The 26862-nt window shown below is 39.3% G+C and overlaps 2 protein-coding genes across 4 annotated transcripts in view; both read right to left on the bottom strand.

Annotated features, from left to right (window-relative positions):
- Positions 1-483: 483 nt before the first annotated feature.
- On the bottom strand, positions 484-16244 carry qtgal (queuosine-tRNA galactosyltransferase; the record flags this gene model as incomplete). Of its 2 annotated transcripts, NM_001423740.1 has the most annotated exon segments (12): positions 484-1002; positions 1151-1225; positions 2179-2247; positions 3622-3757; positions 4056-4180; positions 4559-4654; positions 9659-9754; positions 10637-10702; positions 11389-11453; positions 12622-12721; positions 13158-13274; positions 15948-16244. In NM_001423740.1, coding segments are annotated over 12 exon segments (1140 nt in total). In that variant the 3' UTR covers positions 484-921.
- A 2108-nt stretch (positions 16245-18352) lies between these two features.
- The window catches only part of epn3b (epsin 3b), a 22909-nt gene continuing 14399 nt past the window's right edge, over positions 18353-26862 (bottom strand). Inside the window, exons 7-11 of one of the 2 annotated variants that reach the window (XR_015477117.1) lie at positions 26159-26335; positions 25558-25680; positions 25110-25340; positions 21110-23520; positions 18353-18803 (exon numbers count right to left, since the gene is read on the bottom strand). Coding sequence is in view for 1 of the 2 variants with exons in the window: in XM_087238051.1 (XP_087094177.1) it covers positions 23219-23520; positions 25110-25340; positions 25558-25680; positions 26159-26335 (833 nt within the window). In the remaining variant the exon portion in view is untranslated. Of the gene's footprint in view, positions 18804-20686; positions 23521-25109; positions 25341-25557; positions 25681-26158; positions 26336-26862 lie in introns of those variants that run through there. The other variant, XM_087238051.1, reaches the window with a different exon arrangement.

Below are 26862 nucleotides of genomic sequence, written 5' to 3'. Positions count from 1 at the left end.
CCTCAGCAGTAAACACATGGAGCACTACTAAACAAATGTTATTGTAAGAAAAATAATTAATCCATTATAATAAACAGAGTTAAAAATGACATTTTTAAATAAAAAGTTTAAGTTTTTGAGCTTTATTAAGACGCACTGTTGGTGACCGCTTGGCCAGATTGGGTAGCACAACAGGAAGACTTTTTAAGGCCTAAATTTTAGATTTTGGCATTTAAGACTTTTTAAGAGCCAGCAGAAACCCTGTATTAAACTGAAGCATGTGACCAACTTAAACAAAAGCTTAATAAAAATATTTACAAGAAATAAACCACGCAAAAACACAAAGAACACATTATTAAAATAATTAAAGCTCAAAAAATGTTTAAACACAACACTCTAAAAGAATAAAAAACAAATCTGAATGAAACAAACGGGACAAACGTGTTTTCAGAAATTCCTGTCAATCAGCAAAGAGGACCTGATTGAGAACACTCACCACAGCTCTGCGGGAAAGAGCTCTATTTTGAGAACGACGTCACTCAGGAATGACGGAGAAATGCAGCGACACGCGGCAGCAGGAATGCAAACAGTGTGTGTGTGTGTGTGTGTGTGTGTGTGTGTGAGTGTTTGAGTCTAGGTGCGAGAGGGATGTGAGATGTTTCTCAAGCTGAGGACTCTGGGAAATACAGTCTGAAGCTTTTCCCAGATCTTTAGTATCTGAAAACACACACACGCACTCTTCAGGATGTTTCTCAGACTCTGACAGAAGGTTTGGCATTCTCTGCATTTCAGGAAGACGCTGTTGAGTTCATATGAGGTACCTGAGCTCTCATTCTTGTTGACTGTCTCCCTCAAACACATGCTATCTCACATACACACTCTGTCACCTACACACAGTCGCATGCACACTCTCTCTCTCTCTCACACACACACACACTGTCGTCAGTTGAAATGGTAGTAATGGACTCCCTCTGTGAGCTGCAGAGAATGAAGATTTCCCTCCAGAACTCCATCTGTCATGTCCTGCACACACACACACACACACACACACACACACACACACACACACACACAAGCACGCACGCACGCACGCACACATATAAATATATAAACACAGATACATACAGACACACTAACACATACAGACACACACACACAAACACACACTCACCAGTTTGACACACACAATAAATGGTGGCGAGGCGTTTCTGAAGTGAAGGACAGGAATCTTCGGCTTTGGCCGCTCCTGAGAGAAACAGAAAGAGTTAAACACACAACACACACTCACATTTAGACCAGACGTGTGAGAAACTAGTGTACATACAGCATTATAATGTATATTACTGTAATATTCAGCAGTCATTGTAATAAAAATATTAAATCGCATCCAGACCTAACGCATGCGCCTGTCTCTTTAAATCATCTACAGTCAGGTGGACGCCGATAGGCCGTCTGTGTGTTGATCAACCGGTAAACATGTTTTCAAAGCCCCTCTATTAATGATATTTATCAATATCTACACTCTGATGCACACTCTGAACTGCAGCAGATCGTCTTGACCATGTCTACATGCCTAAATGCATTGAGTCGCTGCCGTGTGATTGGCTGATTAGGAATTTGCGTTAACGAGCAGTTGGACAGGTGTACCTAATAAAGTGGCCGGTTAGTGTATAATGTTAAATTTTAGCTGTATTTTTTTAATAACCACGTCTTCATTATCAGTCTGTTTGTCCTCTTCAGAGAGGAGCTGATGCTTGTTGGTGTAGGATGTGATATTTCCCCTCATTATTTCCATATTGTGCTGATTATATTGTTTTTGGCTGTGTAAGCTCGTCTGATTCTCAGGCCTAATGATGGATTGTCCAGGAAATTAATTATTCATGCAGGTTCCTGTGGAAACAGCTGACGGCTAATCTGAGTCTCGCTTTAAACCTGATTCATTGCCAGCATTATATTTGCATAACTAATCACTGTTCTGCATTGACATCCATTACGTTCTCAGGAGGACGTCCACAGATCAATCTCCGGCCATGTTATGACCAATGATAAATAAATTGGGGGTATTTAATTATTATGAATGTATTATTATTTGTTTTCCACACTCTAAACAGTATTTCTGATCACAGTGGGTCGACTCACACTCGGGAAACTGTTAATATTTGATGTTTTGATGTGATTATTCTTCATCTGTCGTCTCACCTTTGACTCCTCATAGGTGTAAAAGCCCTTCTGAATTTTGTTCTCGTCCACGTCACAGAAGGCTGTCACCTGCACACACACAAGGGGTTACTAAGGAACTGCTAAGGGTCTTTCTAGGCATTTATTAAAGGTGTTACAGGCAGATGCTAAGAGTGTTAGTAGGCAGTTGAAGTTGTCTTTTTAACAAGAATAATCCAAATAAATATAGCATATGAGGGTGGCTCAGTGGTTAGCATTGTGGCCTCACAGCATGAAGGGCGCTGGTTCGAGACCCAGCTGGGCCAGTTGGCATTTCTGTGTGGAGTTAACATGTTCTACCCATGTTGGTGTGGGTTTCCTCAGGGTGATCCGGTTTTGAGGGGAATTGATGAACTAAACAGGCCGTAGTGTATGGGTGTGAATGCAGATAAACAAATAAATAAAACGAATAAATAAACAAACACACTAAATACACAAACAAAATAAATAAGTAAATAAATGAACAAACAAACAAACAAACAAACAAATAAATAAATAAAAATAAATAAAACCAACAAACATATTAAATAAATAAATAATAAATATATAAATAAACAAACAAACAAATAAAACAAACAAATAAAATAACTAAATGAACAAACAAACAAATAAATAAAATAAACAAACAAACAAAATAAATGAATGAACAAACAAACAAATTAATTAATTAATAAATTAATTAATAAAACAAATAAAATAATAATGAACAAACAAATAAATAAATTAAACAAACAAATAAAATAAATAAATGAACAAACAAATAAAATAACTAAATAAACAAACACATAAATAAACAAAATAAATAAATAAATAAATAAATGATCAAACAAACAAATAAAAAAAACAAACAAACAAATAAAATAAATAAATAAATAAATGAACAAAAAAATAAATAAAACAAACAAACAAAATAAATAAATGAACAAACAAATAAATAAAATAACTAAACAAACAAACAAACAAACACTTAAATAAATAAACAAACAAACAAACAAACAAATAAAATAAATAAATGAACAAACAAATAAATAAAATAAATCAATGAATAAACAAATAAAATAAACAAATGAAAAAAACTAATAAAATAAATAAATAAATGAACAAACCAATAAAAAATAAATAAACAAAAAATAAATAAATAAATGAACAAACAAATGAAAAAATAACATAAACAAACAAACAAAAATAAATGAACAAACAAATAAAAAAATAAGCAAACAAATAAAAAACAGAAATAAGCAAACAAACAAATAAAATAAATAAATGAACAAACAAATAAACAAAATAAGTAAATAAATAAATAAATAAATAAAATAATTGAACAAAAAAATTTAATTAAACAAAAAACCAATTAAAATAAATCCATAAATAAAATAAACAAATAAACGAGGACACACTCAGCTGCTGATTGTTCAGTGTTTTCACCTTGCTCTGGTTGTCTGGCCTCAGGCTGCGGTAGAGTTTCCTCCCCTGTTTTCCAGCATTCCAGATGGTGAAGGAGTCCCATTGGCTGAGCACTCGCTCCTGCAGGAAGTCCACACGCAGATCCCAGATGGTCTGTCTGAGACATTAGAGACATTAACATCAGCTGAATGATGAAGAGTGTGGAAAACTGCAGGATTCAAGACGAAGAGCTGGAAAACATGCTGGCTTAAACTATTTAAAGAGTAGAAGACTTCCCACACACACACACACACACATAGACACATGAGTTTGACGTCCAGCTGTGGCCTGATGGAGAGATGCATGAAAATTTGTGGAATTTCAGAAAGACTACACACACACACACACACACACACACACACACACACACACACACACACCGTGATGAATCAGTAAGTGGCTGTAAACAGACTCACTCCAGCACTGAGTGTGTCGCTGCGTGTTCATGATAGCGATACACCAGCAGACACTCATCCACCCTCAGCACGAGACCCCTGAGACGAAGACTCTGATAGAAGAAGAGCAGATCTTCAGGAACGCCCTGAACAGAAGATGTGAAACAGGCTTTATTATGCAAAAATCACTTTAATAAGGGGTTTAAGTCCAGCTGTGTGTCCGCGGCGTGTGAATCTCTCCAGCAGCCTCTCAGGGTCAACATGAATCAATTGTATTTGTAATGTAGTCGAATGTTTACAAACACAAGCGCAGCCGTTTAGAGCTCATTTCTCATCATGGTTTATGATGTCAGAATTTTCCGGTGTTTTGGAATGGATGTGTGAACGGAAAAATTCCGTAACGTCCTCGTCTGTGTGAACAGCACTTTTTTTTAATTTGCCGGTAAAGTCGTTCCTTAAATCTTCCAGATATTTACCGATATCACTGTGTGAAAAGAGCTATTGTGTGTTGAGCAGAGCTTCACCTTGCCTCCCTCGTGAAACTGACCCACTTTCTCAAACCAGCTGCGCGAGCAGAACCAGGACGGCATGATGACGGTCGGCCCATGAGACGTGTAGACCTGCACAACACACACACACACACATGGTCAGAAACGATCAAAGTGACACTGTGTTTAAAACAGATGTCCTGAGGATCTAAAGCAGGGGTGGCCAACCCCGTTCCTGGAGATCTACCTTCCTGCAGATTTCAGTTGCAACCCATATCAAACACACCTGCCTGTAATTATCACGTGGTGTTCAGGTCCTAATTAATTGGTTCAGGTGTGTTTGATATGGGTAGGAACTGAAATCTGCAGGAAGGTGGCTCTCCAGGAACAGGGTTGGCCACCCCTGATCTATAGAAACATTAGGCATCAGTTACCTATGGCTGCTGCTAAACTTTTTATAAATACAACGATTTTACCTCATTTATCTTATTGTGCTACAAGCTGATCGCATACGAACATTACAACATTAAAACCATTGTATGTTACATATAAACAAACTGTTAAAATTTTAGCTAAAAAGCCAAGGAGCTATCATCATTGCACAACAAAAATGTATAAAATATTTCATGGTCTTGCACCACCCCCCCTCAAACAATGTGTGATCGTCAGCAAGGACAATAAAAGACAGACTAGGTCATCTGTTAGAGGTGATTGTTCAGTTAAACTTAAGAGAACTGCTTTTGGACAATCAGTTTATTCAGTTAAAGCAGCAGAAAGATGGAATAAAATGCCAGTGTATATCAGAGAGAGCAGCACTTAGTTTTAAAACTGTTCTTAAAATTTGGCTAAAACAAAATCAAATATGCAGCCACTGATTTGATTTGATTTTATTGACAATGATGTGTTGTATTTATTGTACTGTAAGTGTATATTGTATTTGCTATAACTGTTAAATTTGTTACTTCCTGCCCAGGGACTACAGATGTAAATTAGCTTTATAGCTGACTCTGGCACAACATGTCATGTTGTACATTGTCCCTGCATAAATAAATCAAATAAATCAAATATGTTTCAAACTTTATAAAAATAGAAGAAAAGTGGAAAATGTAACGTTTCTTAAACAATATTATTATTATAAATCCACAAGAAATATTCATTAATGATCAAATCATCATATTATAATGCGTTCTGAAGGATCATCTGACTCCCACGAGCAAAAATAAAGTTTTAAATCATGAACAATAATTATAATAATTATAATAATAATAAATCCTTACATTTATATAACACTTTTCTGGGCACTCAAAGTGCTTTACACCAGTGTTTCTCAACAGCAGGCCCGGATTGACTAATCGGGAGGACCTGGAGAATTCCCGGTGGGCCGGTCCGTTTTTTAGCCGCGAGGGCCGGTGTCCCTAGTTCCAGAATCTGTTGCTCTCAGCAGTCACACTTTTTAAAAATAATTTATTTATTTACTTAACCACAGCCTTCTTATTCATTATTTTACCGCAGCTCTGCTCTTTTTATCTATTTTCTCGTAGCCTCGTGAGCAGGATGCAGCCTGCAGGTTAATGATGATATAACTAGATAAGTCACCATTCTACGTATAGCTGTTGTGGTACAGTGGTTAGTGGTTAGGTTTATGACGCGGCCAACCTGGGTTCGGTCCTTGTCTGAGTAACTTTTTTTTCATTTTTATTGTTAAGACATAATACTGTAAGGGTTGTTGAACATTTGAAGTTCTAAAAGAGCTGTTTTCTCAAAAAAAGACGTGATAGTGTAATTAGAAACTGAATTGGAAATGACCTTATTTTAATATAGTCAGTGGTGAACTGAGGTGGGCCGGTCTGAGGCTTGAAACTCCGGGGCTGAAAAAGAGTACCACTCTGGCCCTGCTCACCAGGTGGGTCGCGACCCACATTTTCAGTCAAAAAAACAACAAATGTTTAATTTTTAACCTATTTTGCTTAAATAAGACTTTTATTTTGAAATGCACCAGCGACAACTGTACCGTTTGACATGTGAAATTTCATTTAATTATAGCAACAAATAAGTCAAAGCGCAAGTACAACCCCGAATATGTAAAGCATGGATTTATATTGATGACAAAAAAAGGCTTAAAAGCTCAGTGTGTCATATGTAGTGATGTGCTCTCACAAGCGCACTTGTAGAAATCAAACATTTGTCGTTTTTACTTTGTAATATTTCTATAATTTGAGACATTTTGATTTGAATTGGTGATTTTCTCATGATTTATCTGTCACTACTTGTGTAATAAATAAATACAAATTAATTATAATTCCTAAAATTATATTATAGTCCTAAAAATTTGGGCCGCGGGTTGATGACCATGTAAAAATGTGGGTCCCATGGCCAAACCAGCTGAGAACCACTGCTTTACACAATGGGGGGGATCTCCTCATCCACCACCAGTGTGCAGCATCCACCTGGATGAGGCGACGGCAGCCATTGTGCACCAGACCGCACACCACACACCAGCTGATTGGTGTAGAGGAGACAGAGTGATGAAGCCAACTATGATATGGGGAGGGGTAGGAGGCCTTGATGGACAGTGGGCAGAATTGGGCAGGATGCCGGGGTTTATATATATATAGTGTTTATATATTTAAATATTAAAATAAATATTGTTTAAACAGTGTGCTTTAAAATCAGAGATCTGTCTGTTTTCAGAAACATTAAGCTGGTCAAGTGTGTCGTAAGGCCTCAGCGATGCTGCCCGCTGTGTGTGTGTGTGTGTTTCACTACATAACCTCGGCTGGAATGTGCAAACACACCCAAGAGAAACACGACTCCCTCCTCAATGAAGGAGCACATGAGGAGGAGCAGCTCAGAGCAGGAGACCACCACACAACACTTACAACAGGAGGAAAAGCCACACCGCCAATACATCCAACAGTCGCTATGGTAACGATATAACAAACACCATAGCAACTGCATTTTTAAACCACAGTAACCTGGAACATGCAGAGAAATGCTGCCTAGCAACCACTCTGTAAATCCAGAATTATAGCAGCATAGCGACCATCTATTCAGAGAAGATCTGACAAGACAGTTGTAAGTATTGCTATGGTTTCCAGAATGGTTGTTATGGTACTGCCAGGGCACTCCATAGTGGTTGTTAGGGTGTTGCTAGTCGTTATTATGACATTCCATGGTTGCCACAACACTGTAAATGACCACTAAGCTTCATATAGGTGGTTACTAGGCAGTTGCTAAGGTGTTCTGTGTGGTTGTTAGGGTGTTGCTAGTTGTTACTATGACATTCTAGTGTTGCCACAACACTGAATGACCATAAGGCTACAGATAGGTGGTTGCTAAGCAGTTGCTAAGATGTTCTGAGTGGTTGTTAGGGAGTTGCTAGGTGTTTCTATGACATTCCTTGGTTGCCACAATACTGTAAATAACCACCAATACACTTATAGGTGGTTACTAGGCAGTTGCTAAAGTGTTTTGAGTGGTTGTTAGGGTGTTGATAGGTGTTACTATGACATTCTATGGTTGCCACGACACTGAATGACCATTAAACCACAGATAGGTGGTTGCTAGGCAATTGCTAAGATGTTATGGACAGTTGTTAGGGTGTTGCTAGGTGTTACCATGATATTCCATGGTTGCCACAACACTGTAAATGACCAATAAGCCACAGATAAGTGGTTGCTTGGCAGTTGCTAAGATGTTCTGGATTGCTGTTAGGGTGTTGCTAGGTGTTACTATGACATTATATGGTTGCCACGACACTGAATGACCATTAACCCACAGATAGGTGGTTGGTAGGCAGTTGCTAAGATGTTCTGGACGGTTGTTAGGGTGTTAATAGGTGTTACTATGACATTCTACGGTCGCCACAACACTGCAAATGACCATCAAGCCACAGATTGGTGGTTGCTAGGCAGTTGCTGAGGGGTTGTTAGGGTGTTGCTAGTTACTAAAGGGTTACTGGGATCTGAAGCAGTGGTCATTTCTCCCTCTGGGTTGATTATTGTGTGTGTTCTGGGCGTCTGGAACGCTTCGTCTGACCTCCTGACCCCTGAGATCCGCTTCCTGTCGGTGTGTGTGGACGATGACGCTCGCACACACTCAACACTTCTGTGGAAATGTGTGTGTGTTCAGGTACACATCCTGCCTCAGAGTGACCCGCTGACCGAGAGGCACGCGACCCGCAAAACACACACGCCTCGCCTTTCCTGACACACACACACTTCCTGACCCCGCACACACACACTGAAAGATCTTACAGAGAGAGATCAAACAGACAGTCATAAAAGAGAGATATACACACACACACACATGTTAGTATGAATGTATGAGTGTGAGTGTGTATGCATGTTAGTATTGAATGTACACTCACCGGCCACTTTATTAGGTACACCTTACTAGTACTGGGTTGGACCCACTTTTGCCTTCAGAACTGCTTTAATCCTTCATGGCGTAGATTCAACAAGATATTGGAAATATTCCTCAGAGATTTTGCTCTATATTGACATGATAGCATCACACAGCTGCTGCAGATTTGTCGGCTGCACATCCATGATGCCAATCTCCCGTTCCACCACATCCCAAATATGCTCTATTGGATTGAGCTCTGGTGACTGTGGAGGCCATTTGAGCACAGTGAACTCATTGTCATGTTCAAGAAACCAGTCTGAGATGTTTAAAACTTTATGACATGGTGCGTTATCCTGCTGGAAGTAGCCATTAGAAGATGAGTACACTGTGCTCATAAAGGGATGGACATGGTCAGCAGCAATACTCAGGTAGGCTGTGGCGTTGACACCATGCTCAGTTGGTACTAATGGACCCAAAGAAAATCTCCCCCACACCATTACACCACCACCAGCCTGAACCGCTGACACAAGGCAGGATGCATCCATTCTTTCATGTTGTTGATGCCAAATTCCCTATTCTGATGTTCACAGACGAACCGCAGCAGATCGTCTTGACCATGTCTACATGCCTAAATGCATTGAGCTGCTGCCATGTGATTGGCTGTTTAGAAATGTGCATAGTGAGCAGTGGGACAGGTGTACCTAATAAAGTGGCCGGTGAGTGTAAAAGTGTGTGCATGTGTATGTGAGAGTATGCATGCACAGATGTGTGCGTGTGTTTGTGTGAGACCTGTGTGAGGAGCTGTTCTGCACTCAGTGAGTTGATCCACCTGGTGTAGCGTTCAGTGGAGCCTTCAGGAACACGACACACTTTACAGCCCACAATCTGACAAAACACACACACACACACACACACACACACACACACACATAAGAATGCAGTACAGTAGTATTCATGCACGGTGGTTCAGTGGTTAGCACTGTGACCTCACAGCAAGAAGGTCGCTGTTTTGAGTTCCGGCTGGGTCAGTTGGCATTTCTGTGTGAAGTTTGCAGGTTCTCGCAGTGTTGGCGTGGGTTTCCTCCGGGTGCTCTGGTTTCCCCCACAGTCCAAACACATGCGCTATAGGGGACTTGATGAACTAAATTGGCTGTAGTGTATGAGTGTGTGTGTCTGTGTGGATTTCAGTACTGGGTTGCAACTGGAAGGGCATCCGCTTTGTAAAACATATGCTGGAATAGTTGACGGTTCATTCCGCCATGGTGATTAAGAAACTAAGCTGAAGGAAAATAAATGAGCAGTTATATGAAGTGTACAAATATCCTGCAGATTTTACATGCTTTCACACACACACACACACACACACACACACACACACACACACACACACACACACACACACACACACACACACACACACACACACACACACACACACACACACACTCTTTGTTTCCAGTCAGTGTGTGTTTGTTTAGAGCCGCATGACACTGTTATACCCGCAGTGTCGCGGTGGTCACAGGTCAAGACAACAAACACACATCACAGAGCATGGAAATGACCTCTGAATCCCTGCTGACGCTCAATATGAACGAAAACACACACAGCAGGCTGACCGTCAGGATTAATGGACATATGAAGCTCCAGGCTTCAGTCACATGACCCTGCAGAGATGGCTCTAATAGCTGATCAGTTTGTCTTCTGAACAGAAGTGTGTGTGTGTGTGTGTGTGTGTGTGTGTGTGTGAGTGTGTTACTGAGCACTGACCGCCGTTGGGTTTGCTGCAGCAGCTTCATGCTGTAGTCGGACTCGCTGAGGCTTCATCACATCATCCTGAAACACAAACATACAGAGTGTGTGCATTAGTGAGTGCGTGTCTGTATGTAGAGGTGTGTGTCTGTGTGTATATGTGTGTGTGTGTATGTCTGTATATATGTGTGTGTGTTTATGTAGAAGTGTATTTATTCCTATTTATTTATCTATTCCTGCTGTTTTTGTGTGTGTGTTTTAGTGTACATTAAGCCACAGGGTGTGTGTGTGTGTGTGTTCCTGCTGTGCTCTGAGCGCTGTAACTCCACTTCTGTGTGTTTCCTCTGGTCTGCTTTACAGTTCAGTGATTTCTGAGGGGTTTTCCCTGCTCTGCTTTTCCAGACGGACAGAATCAGCTCTCAGTGAGGTTTGCAGGAACGCTGGGAATCTGCTCTCGCCCAGCAGAAACACAGCGGAAACACACACACACACACACACTCTCTCAATCATGCGCACACACACATATACATGCACTCATGTGCGTACACACACACACACACACACACACTGCTGCACAAACACACTAATGTACACTCATTCACACACTCATGCAGATACACACATTCACACTCACACACACTCATGTACACACATAAATACTCATACACACACAATACTTTGAACAGCACAACAACACACTTTGCATTTAGGAGTGTATTAACATTCATAGGTGGAACCCATTACACACACACACACACACACACACTCACCGCATCCTGAAAGCAGAGGAATCGTCCCGAGCTCTGACTCACAGCCTGGTTTTTGGCATATCCCACTACAGGAACAACACACACACACACACACACACACACACACACACACACACACACACACACACACACAAATGAGTGTTCAGATCAATAAATCAAGTGAGCGCTCAGGTTACTGAATCAATTGAGCGTTCAGATTACTGAATCAAATGAGTGTTCAGATTAATAAATCAAATGAGTTTTCACATTACTGAACCAAATGACTGTTCAGATTACTGAATCAAATGACTGTTCAGATTACTGAACCAAATGAGTGTTCAGATTACTGAATCAAATGAGTGTTTACATTACTGAACCAAATGAGTGTTCAGATTACTGAATCAAATGAGTGTTCACATTACTGAACCAAATGAGTGTTCAGATTACTGAATCAAATGAGTGTTCAGATTACTGAATCGAATGAGTGTTCACATTACTGAACCAAATGAGTGTTCAGATTACTGAACCAAATGAGTGTTCACATTACTGAACCAAATGAGTGTTCAGATTACTGAATCAAATGAGTGTTCAGATTACTGAATCGAATGAGCGTTCAGATTACTGAATCAAACGAGTGTTCAGATTAATGAATCAAAGGAGCATTCAGATTACTGATTCAAATGAGTGTTCAGGTTACTGAATCAAATAAGCGTTCAGATTATTGAATTAAATGAGTGTTCAGATTACTGAATCAAACGAGTGTTCAGATTACTGAATCACATGAGCGTTCAGATTAATGAATCAACTGAGTGTTCGAATTACTGATAAATGAATCAAATGAGTGTTCAAATGAATGAATCAATTGAGTGTTCAGATTACTGAATCTAATGAATCATTCTGAGTCAATTAAACTGAATCCAACTCAATACTGATTACAGAATTACTCCTTATACTAGTTTCAGTGCAGGATCAGTTATATTAGTTTAGTCAGTCCAGTTAACATAGTCTGCGCTCACTCAAGCAGACCTCAGTGTGTGTTTGACATGTTCATCTACATGTGTGTGTGAGCTGCTGAAAGCTCGGTATGCTGAACATGAAGATGTTTCGAGCTCCTGACACCATCTAAACACTGATAACAGACTTTGCTTGAATTCTGAGCTGCATGAACAGAGTGTGTGTGTGTGTGTGTGTGTGTGTGTGTGTGTGTGTGTCTGTTTAACATCATGATAACCAGGTCAATGTGAACACACACACCTCCGCGTGGGCTGGAGGATTTGTGTCCAGATATCAGCACTGAAATGCCTCTATCCTCGAACTTCGGTCTCCATCTCTCCACCAGCTCCCTGGAGCCGTCCTGACACACACACACACACACACACACACACACACACACACACACACACACATTAGATGATGTTTACACCCTATCGCCTCACAGCAAGGTCGCTGGTTCGAGTCTCGGCTGGGTCAGTTGGCATTTCTGTGTGGAGTTTGCATGTGCTCCCCGTGTTGGTGTAGGTTTCCTCCGGGTGCTCTGGTTTCCCTCACAGTCCAGTATACATGCGCTATAGGGGACTTGATGAACTAAACTGGCCGTAGTGTGTGAGTGTGAATGAGTGTGTGTGTGGGTGGGTGAGTTTCAGCTGGAAGGGCATCCCCTGTGTAAAACATATGCTGGATAAGATGGCGGTTCATTCCGCTGTGGGGACCCCAGATGAAAAAAGGGAAAAAGCCGAATAGAAAATGAATGAATTAATGTTGATAATCTGTGTGTGTGTGTGTGTGTGTACCGTACTGCCGTCGTCAAACACACACAGCTCCATACGACCCTGGAAATCCTGCTCCAATATCGCCTGCAGACACTCGTCCAGCCAATCAGACGCATTAAACACCGGCATGATCACTGACTGAAACACACACACACACACACACACACACACACACACACACACACACGCACGCAAACACACTAGTTTAGTTTAAACTTTATTGTCTGTTCTGCTTGGCACAGAAAGGAAACTTGTCTTTAACACTGGATTTAAGACAATTGCTTTTGTTTTCTGGTGATTTTATTTTTTGCTATTAAAATTAAAAATGAAAATCAAATCATTTTTGAATTTTGGTCTTTCGTTTTTCACCATGAAAAAGAAAAATTACGGCTCATTTTTCGTTATCTGTTTCTAAAGCCTAGTTCACACTACAGGATTTTAAACATCAGCAGATCGCTGTGCCGTTCACACTACATGACTTGACTTGTGTCTTTTAATCTCTGTGGTGTTCACACTACGCGACACTCTGTGAATGATCCACAAGAGGGGGGTCACACACTACATGATCTGACAACAACTCATTCCCCATCAGCTCATTCAAGCTACTAAACCACAGCCAATGAAATGTTGAGGGAGGAGTCGTCAGAAAAAGCTGAACACTATTGGCTGCTTGTGTGCTGATGACATCACTGACAGCGTTTCAAGCTTTGGAGAAAGCATTTAAAAACATCGTCAACTCAGCTGATTTATCAGTGGATTAATCACTCATCTGCAAGGTTTGAGTGGATAAATACACAGAGAGTTTTTAATTTTTGTAATTTTATAACTCTGAAATAAAACTAACATATTTATAACACCCTGCTGTTTTCTAACTATCAGTGTATTTCTTTCTGACATTGTTACTTTTTATTAAAAAACAGTAAAGAACTGAGTATTTCTGTCTTAAATTACTATATTGGTCAAAATGACTGCATGCATGTCTGATACTTTTCACTGTGACTTTAAATATGTGTTCATTTTCTTGCCTGGCAACTTCCTGCTAACATAAACAAAACTTTCTGATGGCAAAAACCTCAATTTACTTCAGATATCTTTCAAAACAGCATATTCTGTGCTGTGAAATAGCTCCTGTTTGAAAGTGAAAATGAAAGCCAAGACCTTTGCGTGTTCTAGTATCTTAACTACATATTTATAGGCTGTATTACCAAAAAGATGATATTTTTAGGGTAATGGTGTCATTAAATATGATGCCAGACATTCAAAGCTTAATTTTATCATCTCAATAATAGCTTTGAATGTAAATATGTTGTGATAATATGGCGTTTTATATGAGAACGGTCAGAATGACCAGCATGGTAATTCTAATAGTTACAGAATTCTAGTTCCACTGTTAAAATGAAAAAATTTAAATCCAATGGCCTAAAGATACACTGACCGACCGCAAACACACAACCACCACACAGTAACAACACTCATTAAGACAACAACATGAGCTAAAAATTTAAAAACCAAATGAGCCCCATACAAACTACAGCAGATCATTCTTGGCAACCACCTCATTCACTTCCAACAGTGATCCGATTTAACACAACATCTGCCATTGAAATAAATGACTTTTATAAGCATTTCTTCAGTACTTACTCCGTTTAAACCTGCATCCTGATAGTAACAATTCAAAAGCTGAGTGAAGGGGGAGTGTATTATGTCTGAACATCACAACCGCTGTTTTTTTCCAAAAAGGAGTCAAATAAAATCCACACTATTTGTTGTTTGTGACCAGTTATCTTATTTTCCTGATTGATAATTTGCGATAATATCTTCTTCTGTTTAAGTGTTGTGTTATCAAACCATGAAACAATATTATATGTGAGAACACTCTCAATCAATGATCTATATGCCATGTTTAAAGTCTGTGTACTAACATTAAAACTTCTCAACTTGCGGAGGTAATCGAGGGGCTGACTTGCCTTCTTATAAACCGCCTCTACATTACTATTAAAATTATAGAGGTAAAGTTGGTTTTATATTCGCACATTCTGACTTTCCCCTTAATAATATAATTTCATAAAGTATTATTTGCGAACTCTAAATAGCGTAATCATATTAGAAGCCAATTACTATTAAAGTACAACATTGTTCACAGTTAAATGAACAGTGTAAATGTTGTTTAGAAGTCATACTTGTATGCTAATTCTGATTGAATATTCAAAGTAACACGGTTAACAATATAGACACTTCCAAATGAGCGAATGTGCGAATTTAAACTTTCCCTCTATATTAAAATTCTGTTTATTGTCAATAATTGTGACCTATTGATAATGCTGACTTTTTGATAATATTACTGATAATAATTACTTATTTTGAATGCTTAAATTTTGAGACCTGCTCTACTATTTGTCCGACTGGTTTATAAAGTCTCTTGTTTGACTGGCCAGACACAACTCTTTTATTATATATAGAGTCACACAACAGAGCAGAACTAAATACTAAAGAGCACAAATGTTGTACTTTGACAGTCTTTGGCTGCTAATATGATTTCACTATCTATAATCAGCAAAGAATACTTTTCTGAAATGACTTTAAGTCTGACTTTAAGACTTGATCTCAATATTAGTAAGCACATGCCTATTATTAACACAGCAAACTGAATAACCTTTATATCAGCTGCAGGTTTGCTGTTCTGTTTGTTTATTCTGTGTATTTGTGCTTTTTATTTCCGCACTGAACGATCCTGGAGTTAATGTATATCTAATGTTATATCTATTTACACTGCAGTTATTTATTTATTTATTAGTGAGGCTGGTGGCTCACCACTGTGTCGCTGTCGCCCTCTGCTGGTTCCCCGCTGCCATGACAGCCACTCCGCTCGCAGAAGCGCTTTGGCTCCGGTTCAGAGCCTCCGCTGAGCTCCTGTTTCCCGCTCATCTCTCAAACACACTCGCCAACGTGTGCCCAATGCTTGCGTTACACATACATTATCCAGGATAAGCGCTCATTCTGCTTCAATACTGGTTAAATGAGGTGAATAATTGCTCGTGTTTTGGTTTCGGCTCTGTTGCTCGTGTAGGTATGAGCGCAAGCGCAGAAATGACTTCCGCATCAAGGCGGGAGCTGCAAGATGATTGGACAAGAGAAAACGCGGACACGTGTTTGCTTGGAATGAGTAGCTGTCAGTCAGCGAGCGCCGCTGTGATTGGACGGCAAATAATCACATGGTAAGCCAGACACTTTCTAGCTATTAAATGCATAATACAATAGTACGAAAAACCGTACTCAACACTTTCTCAAGACAATGTATATAAATAAACATATCTTTCGAAGAATATTAAATATTACATAAAAACATGACGCAAACAAAATCTACATTATTGCACATTTAATCTATCTATCTATCTATCTATCTATCTATCTATCTATCTATCTATCTATCTATCTATCTATCTATCTATCTATCTATCTATCTATCTATCTATCTGTCTGTCTGTCTATCTATCTATCTATCTATCTATCTATCTATCTATCTATCTATCTATCTATCTATCTATCGTCTGTCTGTCTGTCTGTCTGTCCGTCCATCCTCTTTCACTGAAATGTTGATGTACACTCGCCGGCCACTTTATTAGGTACACCTGTCCAACTGCTCATTAACGCAAAATTTTAATCAACTCACTGCATTTAGGCATGTAGACACGGTCAAGAGGATCTGCTGCAGTTCAAAGTGAGCATCAGAATGGGGAAGAAAGGGTATTTAAGTGACTTTAAACATGGCATGGTTGTTGTTGCCAGACGGGCTGCTCTGAGTATTTCAGAAACTGCTGATCTACTGGGATTTTCATGCACAACCATGTCTAGGGTTTACAGAGAATGGTCCGACAAAGAGGAAATATCCAGTGAGCGGCAGTTCTGTGGGTGAAAATGCCTTGTTGATGCCAGAGGTCAGAGGAGAATGGCCAGACTGGTTCCAGCTGATGGAAAGGCAACAGTAACTCAAATAAGCACTCGCTACAACCGAGCTCTGCAGAAGAGCATCTCTGAACACATAACACGTCCAACCTTGAGGCGGATGGGCTACAGCAGCAGAAGAGCACACCGGGTGCCGCTCCTGTCAGCTAAGAACAGAAAACTGAGGCTACAATTCACACAGACTCACCAAAACTGGACAATAGAAGATTGGAGAAACGTTGCTGCTCCGATGAGTCTCCATTTCTGCTGACACATTCGGATGGTCTGGTCAGAATTTGGCGTCAACATCATGAAGGCATGGAGCCATCCTGCCTTGTATCAGCATTCAGACTGGTAGTGGTGGTGTAATGATTTGGGGGATGTTTTCTTGCCAACCTTGGGCTCATTAGTACCAATTGAGCATCAACGCCAACGCCACAGCCTACCTGAGTATTGCTGCTGACCATGTGCATTCCTTTATGAGCACAGTGTCTCCATCTTCTGATGGCTACTTCCAGCAGGATAACACACCATGTCATAAAGCGTGAATCATCTCAGACTGGTTTCTTGAACATGACAATGAGTTCACTGTACTCAAATGGCCTCCACAGTCACCAGAGCTCAATCCAATAGAGCAGCTTTGGGATGTGGTGGAACGGGAGATTGGCATCATGGATGTGCAGCCGTCAAATCTGCAGCAACTGTGTGATGCTATCCTGTCAATGTAGAGCAAAATCTCTGAGGAATATTTCTAGTAGCTTGTTGACTCTATGCAGTTTTGACGGCAAAAGGAAGTCCAACCCGGTGCTAGTAAGGTGTACCTAATAAAGTGGCCGGTGAGTGTATATTCACAAACCTAATAAAACAAACACAGTGAGAGCCAGTGACATCTTCTGGACACAATAAATGTGTTTCCATCATAGCTTATGCTCAGTGTTTGTTATTATACGTATATCCAGCTCAGTTGTGCGCATACATTTTGAAGGCAAATTTTCTAGATTTATGCACATTTTGGCATTTAAATCACCTTTGACAAAGTGTATTGTTGTTAAAACGTACTGGTGTACACAGAAACAAAGTTTGGTAGCATTGGCTCTGCAGTTTCAGTAAAGAATAACACTAAGCACTAACTAAATAAACAATTTAACAATAATCATATGAACCTCATCACCTTAAATGACGCAATTTCTATGTGAATTTCCAAAATGTGCATAAAACAGATGGATTGCAACAGCAAAAGTGTTTCTGAGAGCGAAAGCAAAGAAAGATCAGCATTAAAAGTGAAGAACATTCATTTATTAGTGTCTTTAACTCATCATAGTAGATTAAACGGCTAACCTGACTACTTCTGAAAAGGTATTTCTCTGGTAGCGGTGATTAACAGTAAAGCTGAGATCTTCAGCTGGACTTAGGGGAATAACAGCATCGGATAATTCAGCATCGAGTCCAGAGCGACTCTAAAACACATCAGTGAGTTTTCATTGGCTATTCCTGTGTTGGGGGAGGAGCTACTGAGATCCAGACAGGAAGTGAGGCGGCTGGCCTCAGTGGATTGTAGACAGGCACGTGGAGGAGCTCGATTACAATCAGTGCCGGTTCTCCATTGATTCAAGGCAAGAGAAATAAAAGCGAGGAGGGACTGTTGTGTTCCTGAAATTATCCATCATTTCTGACTGAAATACTGAGATTGGACTCCTCCGTGAGTTTATTAGCAGCATGCTGATCCTGTGCAGCAGAAGAGCGAAGCGTCGAGGAAAAATCAACACAAAGAAAGACATCAGTGTTTATAACTCTGAGTGAGAGCTGAAGAGTGAAGCTGTTATTGCTGTCATTTGCATTACAAGTAACCAAGGCCTCGTTTACACTGTCACGTCTTGATGCCCAATTCCGGTTTGTTGCCTATATCGGATTTGTTTGCCTGTCTGTTTACACGTTCTTTTAATTGTGAGCCATATCCAATTCATGTGTTTACATTTACCATACAATTTATGACGTCGCGCATGCGTAAAGGCGGGCTTTAGCATCTGCGCCAACACTAGCCACGATGGAAGAAATGGTCTTGCTTTCAGCTCTGTGTAATATGCGTAGTTCGCCCGACTTTAAATATTTTGAAGCAGAGGAGGAGGGAAAGGGCCGTGGTCAGACCTGAGATCTCTCTCGTACCCACAGATTCCTCTGAACGGACACCATATATAAACCATAGGCGTTAGCTAGGGCAGGGGTTCTCAAAGTGGGGGTCGGGACCCCTCGAGGGGTCGCGGGACAATGAAGGGGAGTCGCCTGGTGATTTAAAAAAATCTATTTATTATTATTAAATCATATAGGAATGACCATATTTTATCCATAACCTACAGAAGAGAAAAAATATAGTCGTTTTTAATTACTATATAGTTACTTTAGTAGCTTCTAGTTACTAGTTCTACAGGATTGCGACCCCAGTGGTAATTACATTATATTAAAGACACAGCAATAGCGTCAGATGCAGCAGATTGATTTTATAACACCAGGTTTAAGTTTCTGGCCCATTTACCGCACTGACATTAAATGAAGCATATCCCTGGGTTTATTGGTGTGTGTGTGTGTGTGACATTGCATGCAAGGTTTTTGTATTCATAACCAGGATATTGGGGGTAGCGAGTCACTGGCATCGTCATATTGGGGGTCGCAGGCTGAAAAGTTTGGGAACCCCTGAGCTAGGGTACGAGAGAGATCTCAGGTCTGGTGGGAGCAAATTGTGGCGACTGACCACTTTCCTCCTTCATGTTTCTTCTGTTGTTGTTTACAGTGTCGGAATCTCCACACAAGCTCTACCTTCTACATCATTAAACTGCAGGGAGCACCACATTGTCGCAAGTTTAATGATGTACAAAACAGAATGCCTGAATAAATCCGATCTGCCTGTTTACATGATAGTCGCACATATCCAATTTATTTCCACATATGAAGGAGGCCTGAAACCGATGCGTTTTTTTCATGTTTACACGATCATAGAACAGATGTGTCCCATATAAGCAAAAAAATCGGAATTGAGTCACATTTAACTGGCCGTGTAAACGGGGCCCAATATTTGACGGAGGGGATGACATATATTAAAAGCCTATAAAATCCTTGGGTTGATGATTTGGCTTTTTGGTTAAGTATATATTTTCCGTTCATTTCAGGGGGTTAAAAAAAAGAAAAGAAAAATAAGAATAAAATATATAAAAATAATAAAGTAAGATTAAAGAAAATAAATATACCTGATTACAATAAATATTAAATAAATAAATAAATTATATTTTTATAGTATATTAGAGTGCATATGTAGATGAAATAGAAGATTTTTCAATAATATTTCATAAATATTAATACTTTACAGTCTAAATTGGCTCTTTAAATATTAAATTTGATATCTGCTTTTTACATTTATAAGATTAGGCAATTATGAACATATCTTTGGGGGTCTTTAGCCTTTAAGATATTATAAACCTGTTACCTAGATATTTTAGGGCCAGTGCATGTTTTTAAATTTTAAATCTGACCAAAAACATGACACAATAAGAATATGCATTATGATAACTAAACTCTGTTTTGATCTTCAAGCAGTATAAATGATATAACCCACGCTCCCGCATGTAAAATGTCTTGATATTAGGTCCAGAATACAGTTAGCCAGCATTAAATGTGTATTGTCTTATTGAAAAAGTACTTTTCACTAAAGACAGAGTCTTCTGTAACAATCAAAAGTCTTCAGTTGAGCTCTACGGTGGATTCACACTGAATCTGAATCACTGTAATCCACTTTTGAGTCTGCATGTTTAAAGCTGGGCAAGGAGTGTGACTCTGTTTGTTGGCTTATTAGACAAGTGCTTTCACAAAAACTTACTGTTCAGTAATGATCATAGTCTTAAAATAAGTTCTTTAGAGCATTCACACTGAATCTGAATCGCTTTAATCCGCTTTGAGTCTGCATGTTTAAAGCTGAATTTCAGGGCGAGGGGGTGTGACTGTGTTTGTTGGCTTATTGGATGAGTGCTTTCACAAAAACTCACTGTTCAGTAACAATCATAGTCTTTAGATGAGGTCTTCAGAGCATTCACACTGAATCTGAATCGCTGTAATCCGCTGTGAGTCGGCATGTTTGAAGCTGTATCTCAGAGTGAGGGGCTGTGGTTCTTTGTTGGCTTATTAGACAAGTGCTTTCACAAAAACGTACTGTTCAGTAACGGTCGCAGTCTTAAGATGAGGTCTTTAGTGCATTCACACTGAATCTGAATCGATGTAATCCGCTTTGAGTCGGCATGTTTAAAGCTGTATCTCAGAGTGAGGGGCTGTGGTTCTTTGTTTGTTGGCTTATTAGACACGTGCTTTCACTAATAACTCACTGTTCAGTAACTATCATAGTCTTTAGATGAGGTCCTCAGAGCATTCACACTGAATCTGAATCGATGTAATCCGCTTTGAGTCTGCATGTTTAAAGCTGGGCAAGGGGTGTGACTGTGTTTGTTGGCTTATAAGACAAGTGCTTTCACAAAAACGTACTGTTCAATAACGGTCACAGTCTTAAGATGAGGTCTTTAGTGCATTCACACTGAATCTGAATTGATGCAATCCGCTTTGAGTCGGCATGTATAAAGCTGTATCTTAGAGTGAGGGGCTGTGGTTCTTTGTTTGTTGGCTTATTGGACAAGTGCTTTCACTAATAACTCACTGTTCAGTAACTATCATAGTCTTTAGATGAGGTCTTCAGAGCATTCACACTGAATCTGAATTGCCATAATCCAACTTAAGTCAGATGAAGGTGTTGTGGTTTCGGCTGTGGTGTTGTGTTTGATGATTTATTGGAAAAGCATTTTCACAAAATATTGAATTTTCATCAACAATCATAGTCTTTAGTTCAGATTTCCAAACCTTTCACATGGAATCGGATTCACTTTAATCCAGTTTGAGTGTTCACATTTAAAGCAGTGTCTCAAAGGAAAAGTTTTTAGCACTGACCACCGTGGTGCTCTGTTTGTTTCACTAAAATGAACTCTTCAGTAACAATCATTGTGTTGATATGAGCTCTTCAGTGCATTCAAATTGAATCTGAATCATTTTAATCCAGTTTTGGTGTCCACATTTAAAGCAGTGTCTTGGAGAAAGGGGTCCTGGCTCTGTGTTGGCTTTTTGGGAAAGTATCTTCATTAATACTGACTCTTCAATAACAATCAAAGCCTCCAGACAAGCTTTTCAGTGCCTTCATCAACAGTCATTTTCTAGAGATAAGCTTCAGACCATTCACACTGAATCCAAATCAGTGTAATCCGGGTTGAGTCTGCATGACAAAAGCAGTGTCTCCGAGGAAGGGGTCATAGCTCTATGTTTGTCAGCTATTTGGAAAAGTATTTTTACTAAAAATAACTGTTCAATAACTATCATAATCTTCAGATAGGCTCCTTAGTCCATTCACACTGAATCTGAATCAATGTAATCCAGATTTGGTGTCCAGATATATAGCAGTGTTTTAGAGGAAGGGGTGTGGCTCTGTGTTTGTTGGCTATTGGAAATATACTTTCACTAATAATAACTTCAGTAACAAGCATAGTCTTCAGATGCGCTCTTCAGTGCATTCACACTGAATCTGAATCACTATAATTCAGTTTGAGTGTGTATGATTAAAGTCTCTGAGTAAGGGGTTGTGGCTCTGTGTCAGTTTTTTAGGAAAAAACTCATTATTTTTCACAAAAATAACTGTACAGTAACAATCATAGTCTTCACTTGAGCTCCTCAGTGCTTTCACATTGAATCCGAATCACTTTAATTGGGTTTAAGTGTCCACATATATAGCAGTGTCTTGGAGGACGGGGCTGTGGCTCTATGTTGGCTATTGGAAATCTACTTTCACTAAATATAACTGTTCAGTAACAAGCATAGTCTTCAGTTGAACTCTTTAGTCCATTCACACTGAATCTGAATCAGTGTAATCCAGATTGAGTCAGTATGATTAAAGCGGTGTCTCTGAGGAAGAGGATGTGGCTTTGTGTTGTTGGCTTATTGGAACTTTCGCTAAAAATAACTGTTCGGTAACAATCATAGTCTTCAGATGAGCTTCTGAGTGCATTCACATTGAATCTGAATCACTTCAATCCAGTTTGAGTGTTCACATTTAGAGCGGTGTCTCAGAGGAAGGGGTTGTGGCTCTGCTGTTGTCTCTGTCGGCTGGAGGGTGGCAGTGGGACAGGCGTGAGGGGCAGCAACGGCTGGGGCAGGTTGCTGGGAAGCTCCAGCAAGCCGTGGTGAGGCTGTGTGAAGGACGAGGGCAGAGTTTGAGGTTTGTGTTGCAGGTTGGGCAGCGGCAGAGATGCGCTGTAGGACAGAGCGTGAGCCGGCAGAGGAGACGTGGAGTGAGGACGCATCTGATTCAGAGTCAGTCTGGGCTGCTCACAGTGGAAGGGGTTCGTGGGAGACGGCGTGCTCAGACCTGCACCAACAACAACAACAAACACAATGCAATGTGTATCAAGTTTCCAAAGCAAAATTTCCCATTTTTGTTTAATTCATGCTCAGGACTAGTGACTCTTTAACTAATAAATAGTCAATAAATAACTAAAAACACAGTAAAATAAATATATGAGGTAAAATAAATAAAACATATAATTACTTTAGAGAAAAACAATATTAACCACTTAAACTCTGCTGCTATTTGGGGATTTCCGCCTGTATTTTGCCTACCCAAATTTAAAAGCTTCCCAAATCCACATGCAGAGTTGTAAATGCAAAAATTTGGTATCATTTTAAAGAAAACCCTTTGAATTTTCATAAAACACTATTGAAAGTGTTTAAAATAACTGTATATGTCGTCTGTGTTATAATAAACACCTAAAAAAGAGGCGCTTTTTGTATTTTTTTTAATAAACTCAGATTTGAAAGTGTGCCTTTTAGGTTCTGTGTAGTCTAGTGTGCTGTAATTAATTTAGGTGGTTCCTGCACATGTCTGTAATCAAAGGAAAAAATAAAAATGTCTCCACTATAATCTATGCAAAAGTTATTGTTTTCCAACTGATGAGAGGTGCTGTACAAGCCACAGGGAGCGATCCTTGTTTTCATATTTCACTATTCTTTTGTTTGATCAAACATAATTCACTGTGTTTGGACCACGTCAGACATATAAAAGCATTACTTATGCACATCACCTCAAAAACAGAAAAGAATGGCCCTGAAGCGCACAGCATAAGGTAAGAGATGACAGCTGTCTGTGCTATCTGGGGCTGCTTATTGATCATAAATGTATTGTTTTCACTTCTGCGCCATGGAAACACCACAATTCATTCACCAACTGTTTGGCATATGAATATAATTCAGTAAAAAGAAAGCTAGAACTGTATAAGCACCGGCAAGAGCTTTCATTTGAGCTATAACTTGTACATGTGTCATATAAACAAATATGAAAATTAACCAATGTAAAATACCTAGCTCGGATTTCCAAAATACTGTGTATTTAAGTGTAAATAACTTTTATACAGTAGAATAAAAACCAAAGTGATGCATGTGTGCATAAAATATGGATTCTACACTTTCAAACAACACCACTTACGGGGGTCTGGTGCGACGCTAGCCCTTTAAATCTGAAAGCGAAAGTCGATGATGTCACAGACCTGGTAACGGGTCCGCAGAGTTTAAGTGGTTAAAACACAAAATAAAATTACTAAAACTTAAATAGATACAATTAAAATAACACTATGCTGAAGATTCTAAAACTATTTATTAAAAAAAATAGGGTACTGAAAAGAAAATAATTTTTAGCATTAATAAATGTAATTATATTAAGACTATTAGGTGGTAAAAAGCCTTCCTGACCATTTATTCACACTTCACTTGTTCCAAACCTGTATGAGTTTCCAGCATTCTTCAAAGTATCCTCTTTTGTTTTGAACAGAAAAAAGAAACTCTTAAGCACGTCTTAAATAAGTAAAGGGTGAGTAAATGATGACAGAACGTAAATTTTTTGGTGAACTATCCCTTTAAGGACTTTCAGAAAGTGTCTAAATCTGTCAGCGACAGTTCTCTGACCTGACAGGAAGGGGTTTTTGCTCTTGACCGGAGGATTTGTGGGGATCAGCGTGTCCAGGTTGACGAGGGACGCCGCGGTGGGTCCGAGAAATGCTTCAGGGGTCCGACACTGTCTGCGGGTCGCTGTGTCCAGAGGAGGCCCAAGGCGTGACAAGTCAAATGCCTCAGGACTGTCATTCTCTCGTCCGTTCACATGAACACCGAGAACCAGCTCTCCAAACTGATCACCATCTGAAACCAGAGATTGAGATCAGTTGCTGTTCAGTTCTTTCTACGTGATTTAAAAACTAAAAGGCTTTTGTCGCCACCTGTTGGTTCGATATTCCCCTAAAAAGCATCACAGATAAAAAAAAAAAATGAAGACTCCGTTTATAAATATCCCTGTGTAGGCGTGGACACCTTAGCTGAATGCAGAGGGAAATCTGTGTATATGTGTTCTGATGGGCACCTGCAGGACTCTCACAGCGAGGGCTGAACACTCGGTTTGGCCCCTCCCTCTCCAGTGGAAGCCCCTCCTCCTCTACCTGAAGCTCCTCCTCCTCGGGAATGGAGAATGGGTCCCTCCCACTCACTGACATTTACATATTTAAAGAGAAAAGCTGTATTAGAATGTAAAGGCTGTGTGTTGTAGCATCTAATCCAAAAATAAATAAATAAATAAATAAAGGTAGTATGTAAAACAAGATGTAAAATGTTTATTTGAGTGGTTTATTTAAGCTTGGGACAAGAATATCTGTACAAAATCGAAAAATGGAGATGAAATTTGCCCTACTGTGAAATTGTAATTCTTTTATAAATATTACCAAGTGCTGTTTTTTAAACATAATAGCTTCAATAACTATTTAATAAAATACCTATATTCACTGAGAAACGGATAAAAAATATTCATTTAATATTATGCTGAGTGCTGTAATATAAATTGCCATTTTGACAGTACAGATTTCATACAGAAAACAACTTACTTTGATGTAAACACATGCTGAATTTCAGGGCTCTCAGTACTTGAACTTGTTTAAAATGTGGTCTGATTGGGTTTTATGATGTTGTACCTAGTCTTGCTGGGCTCCTCCAGACTTTTTCATCCATAGTAGAGGTGGAGTTTGAAGGTGGGGCATCCCAGGGGTTGGTTGGTGATTGGCGGGTTCCCCACTGGCGGGCGGGACTACTGGAGGAAGGGCGGGCCATCCAGGGACTCCCAGCCACTGGGTTATTAGACTTCACTACAGCTGAAACACAGGATAAAACAATAATTAAACACCGATATTAGGGCAAAAAGTAAACCACTAAAAGAATGTTAAGATACTAAATTCCAAAATAAAAAAAATAATCAGTATAAATAATGTTTAAATTTAAAAAGGCTCCACATTGTGATCTATGGAGAATTTTTGCATTGATTAACTATATATAGTTTTTTTTTTAATGCTGTAAAAAGTTATCTGAATACAGATGGAATTTATCAAGACATGTTTCTTTTGTGTTGAAATGGTGTTCAAATAACGTAATATGTTGTTTTCATATTGATAAAAGCAATAAACCAATGCTGAAGCAACATTTAATGCTAATTTTTAAATATTAATAATTCAAATTGATCAATGTTGTCACATTAGAAATATCTGCAAAATCAAAGTTTTAGAATATAAAAAAACAACAATCATGAGCATCAATAGAATTTCCAAACCAGTATTGATTAAACCAATGCATAAGAGTTTATTTGATTTCTTTTTTCATTGATTTATTACACATTAAATAGTTC

Source organism: Danio rerio, chromosome 1 (genome assembly GCF_052040795.2).
Source record: "Danio rerio strain M-AB ecotype USA chromosome 1, GRCz13ab, whole genome shotgun sequence".
NCBI classification, from domain to species: domain Eukaryota; kingdom Metazoa; phylum Chordata; class Actinopteri; order Cypriniformes; family Danionidae; genus Danio; species Danio rerio.
This window is presented reverse-complemented; position numbering and strand designations above follow the sequence as displayed.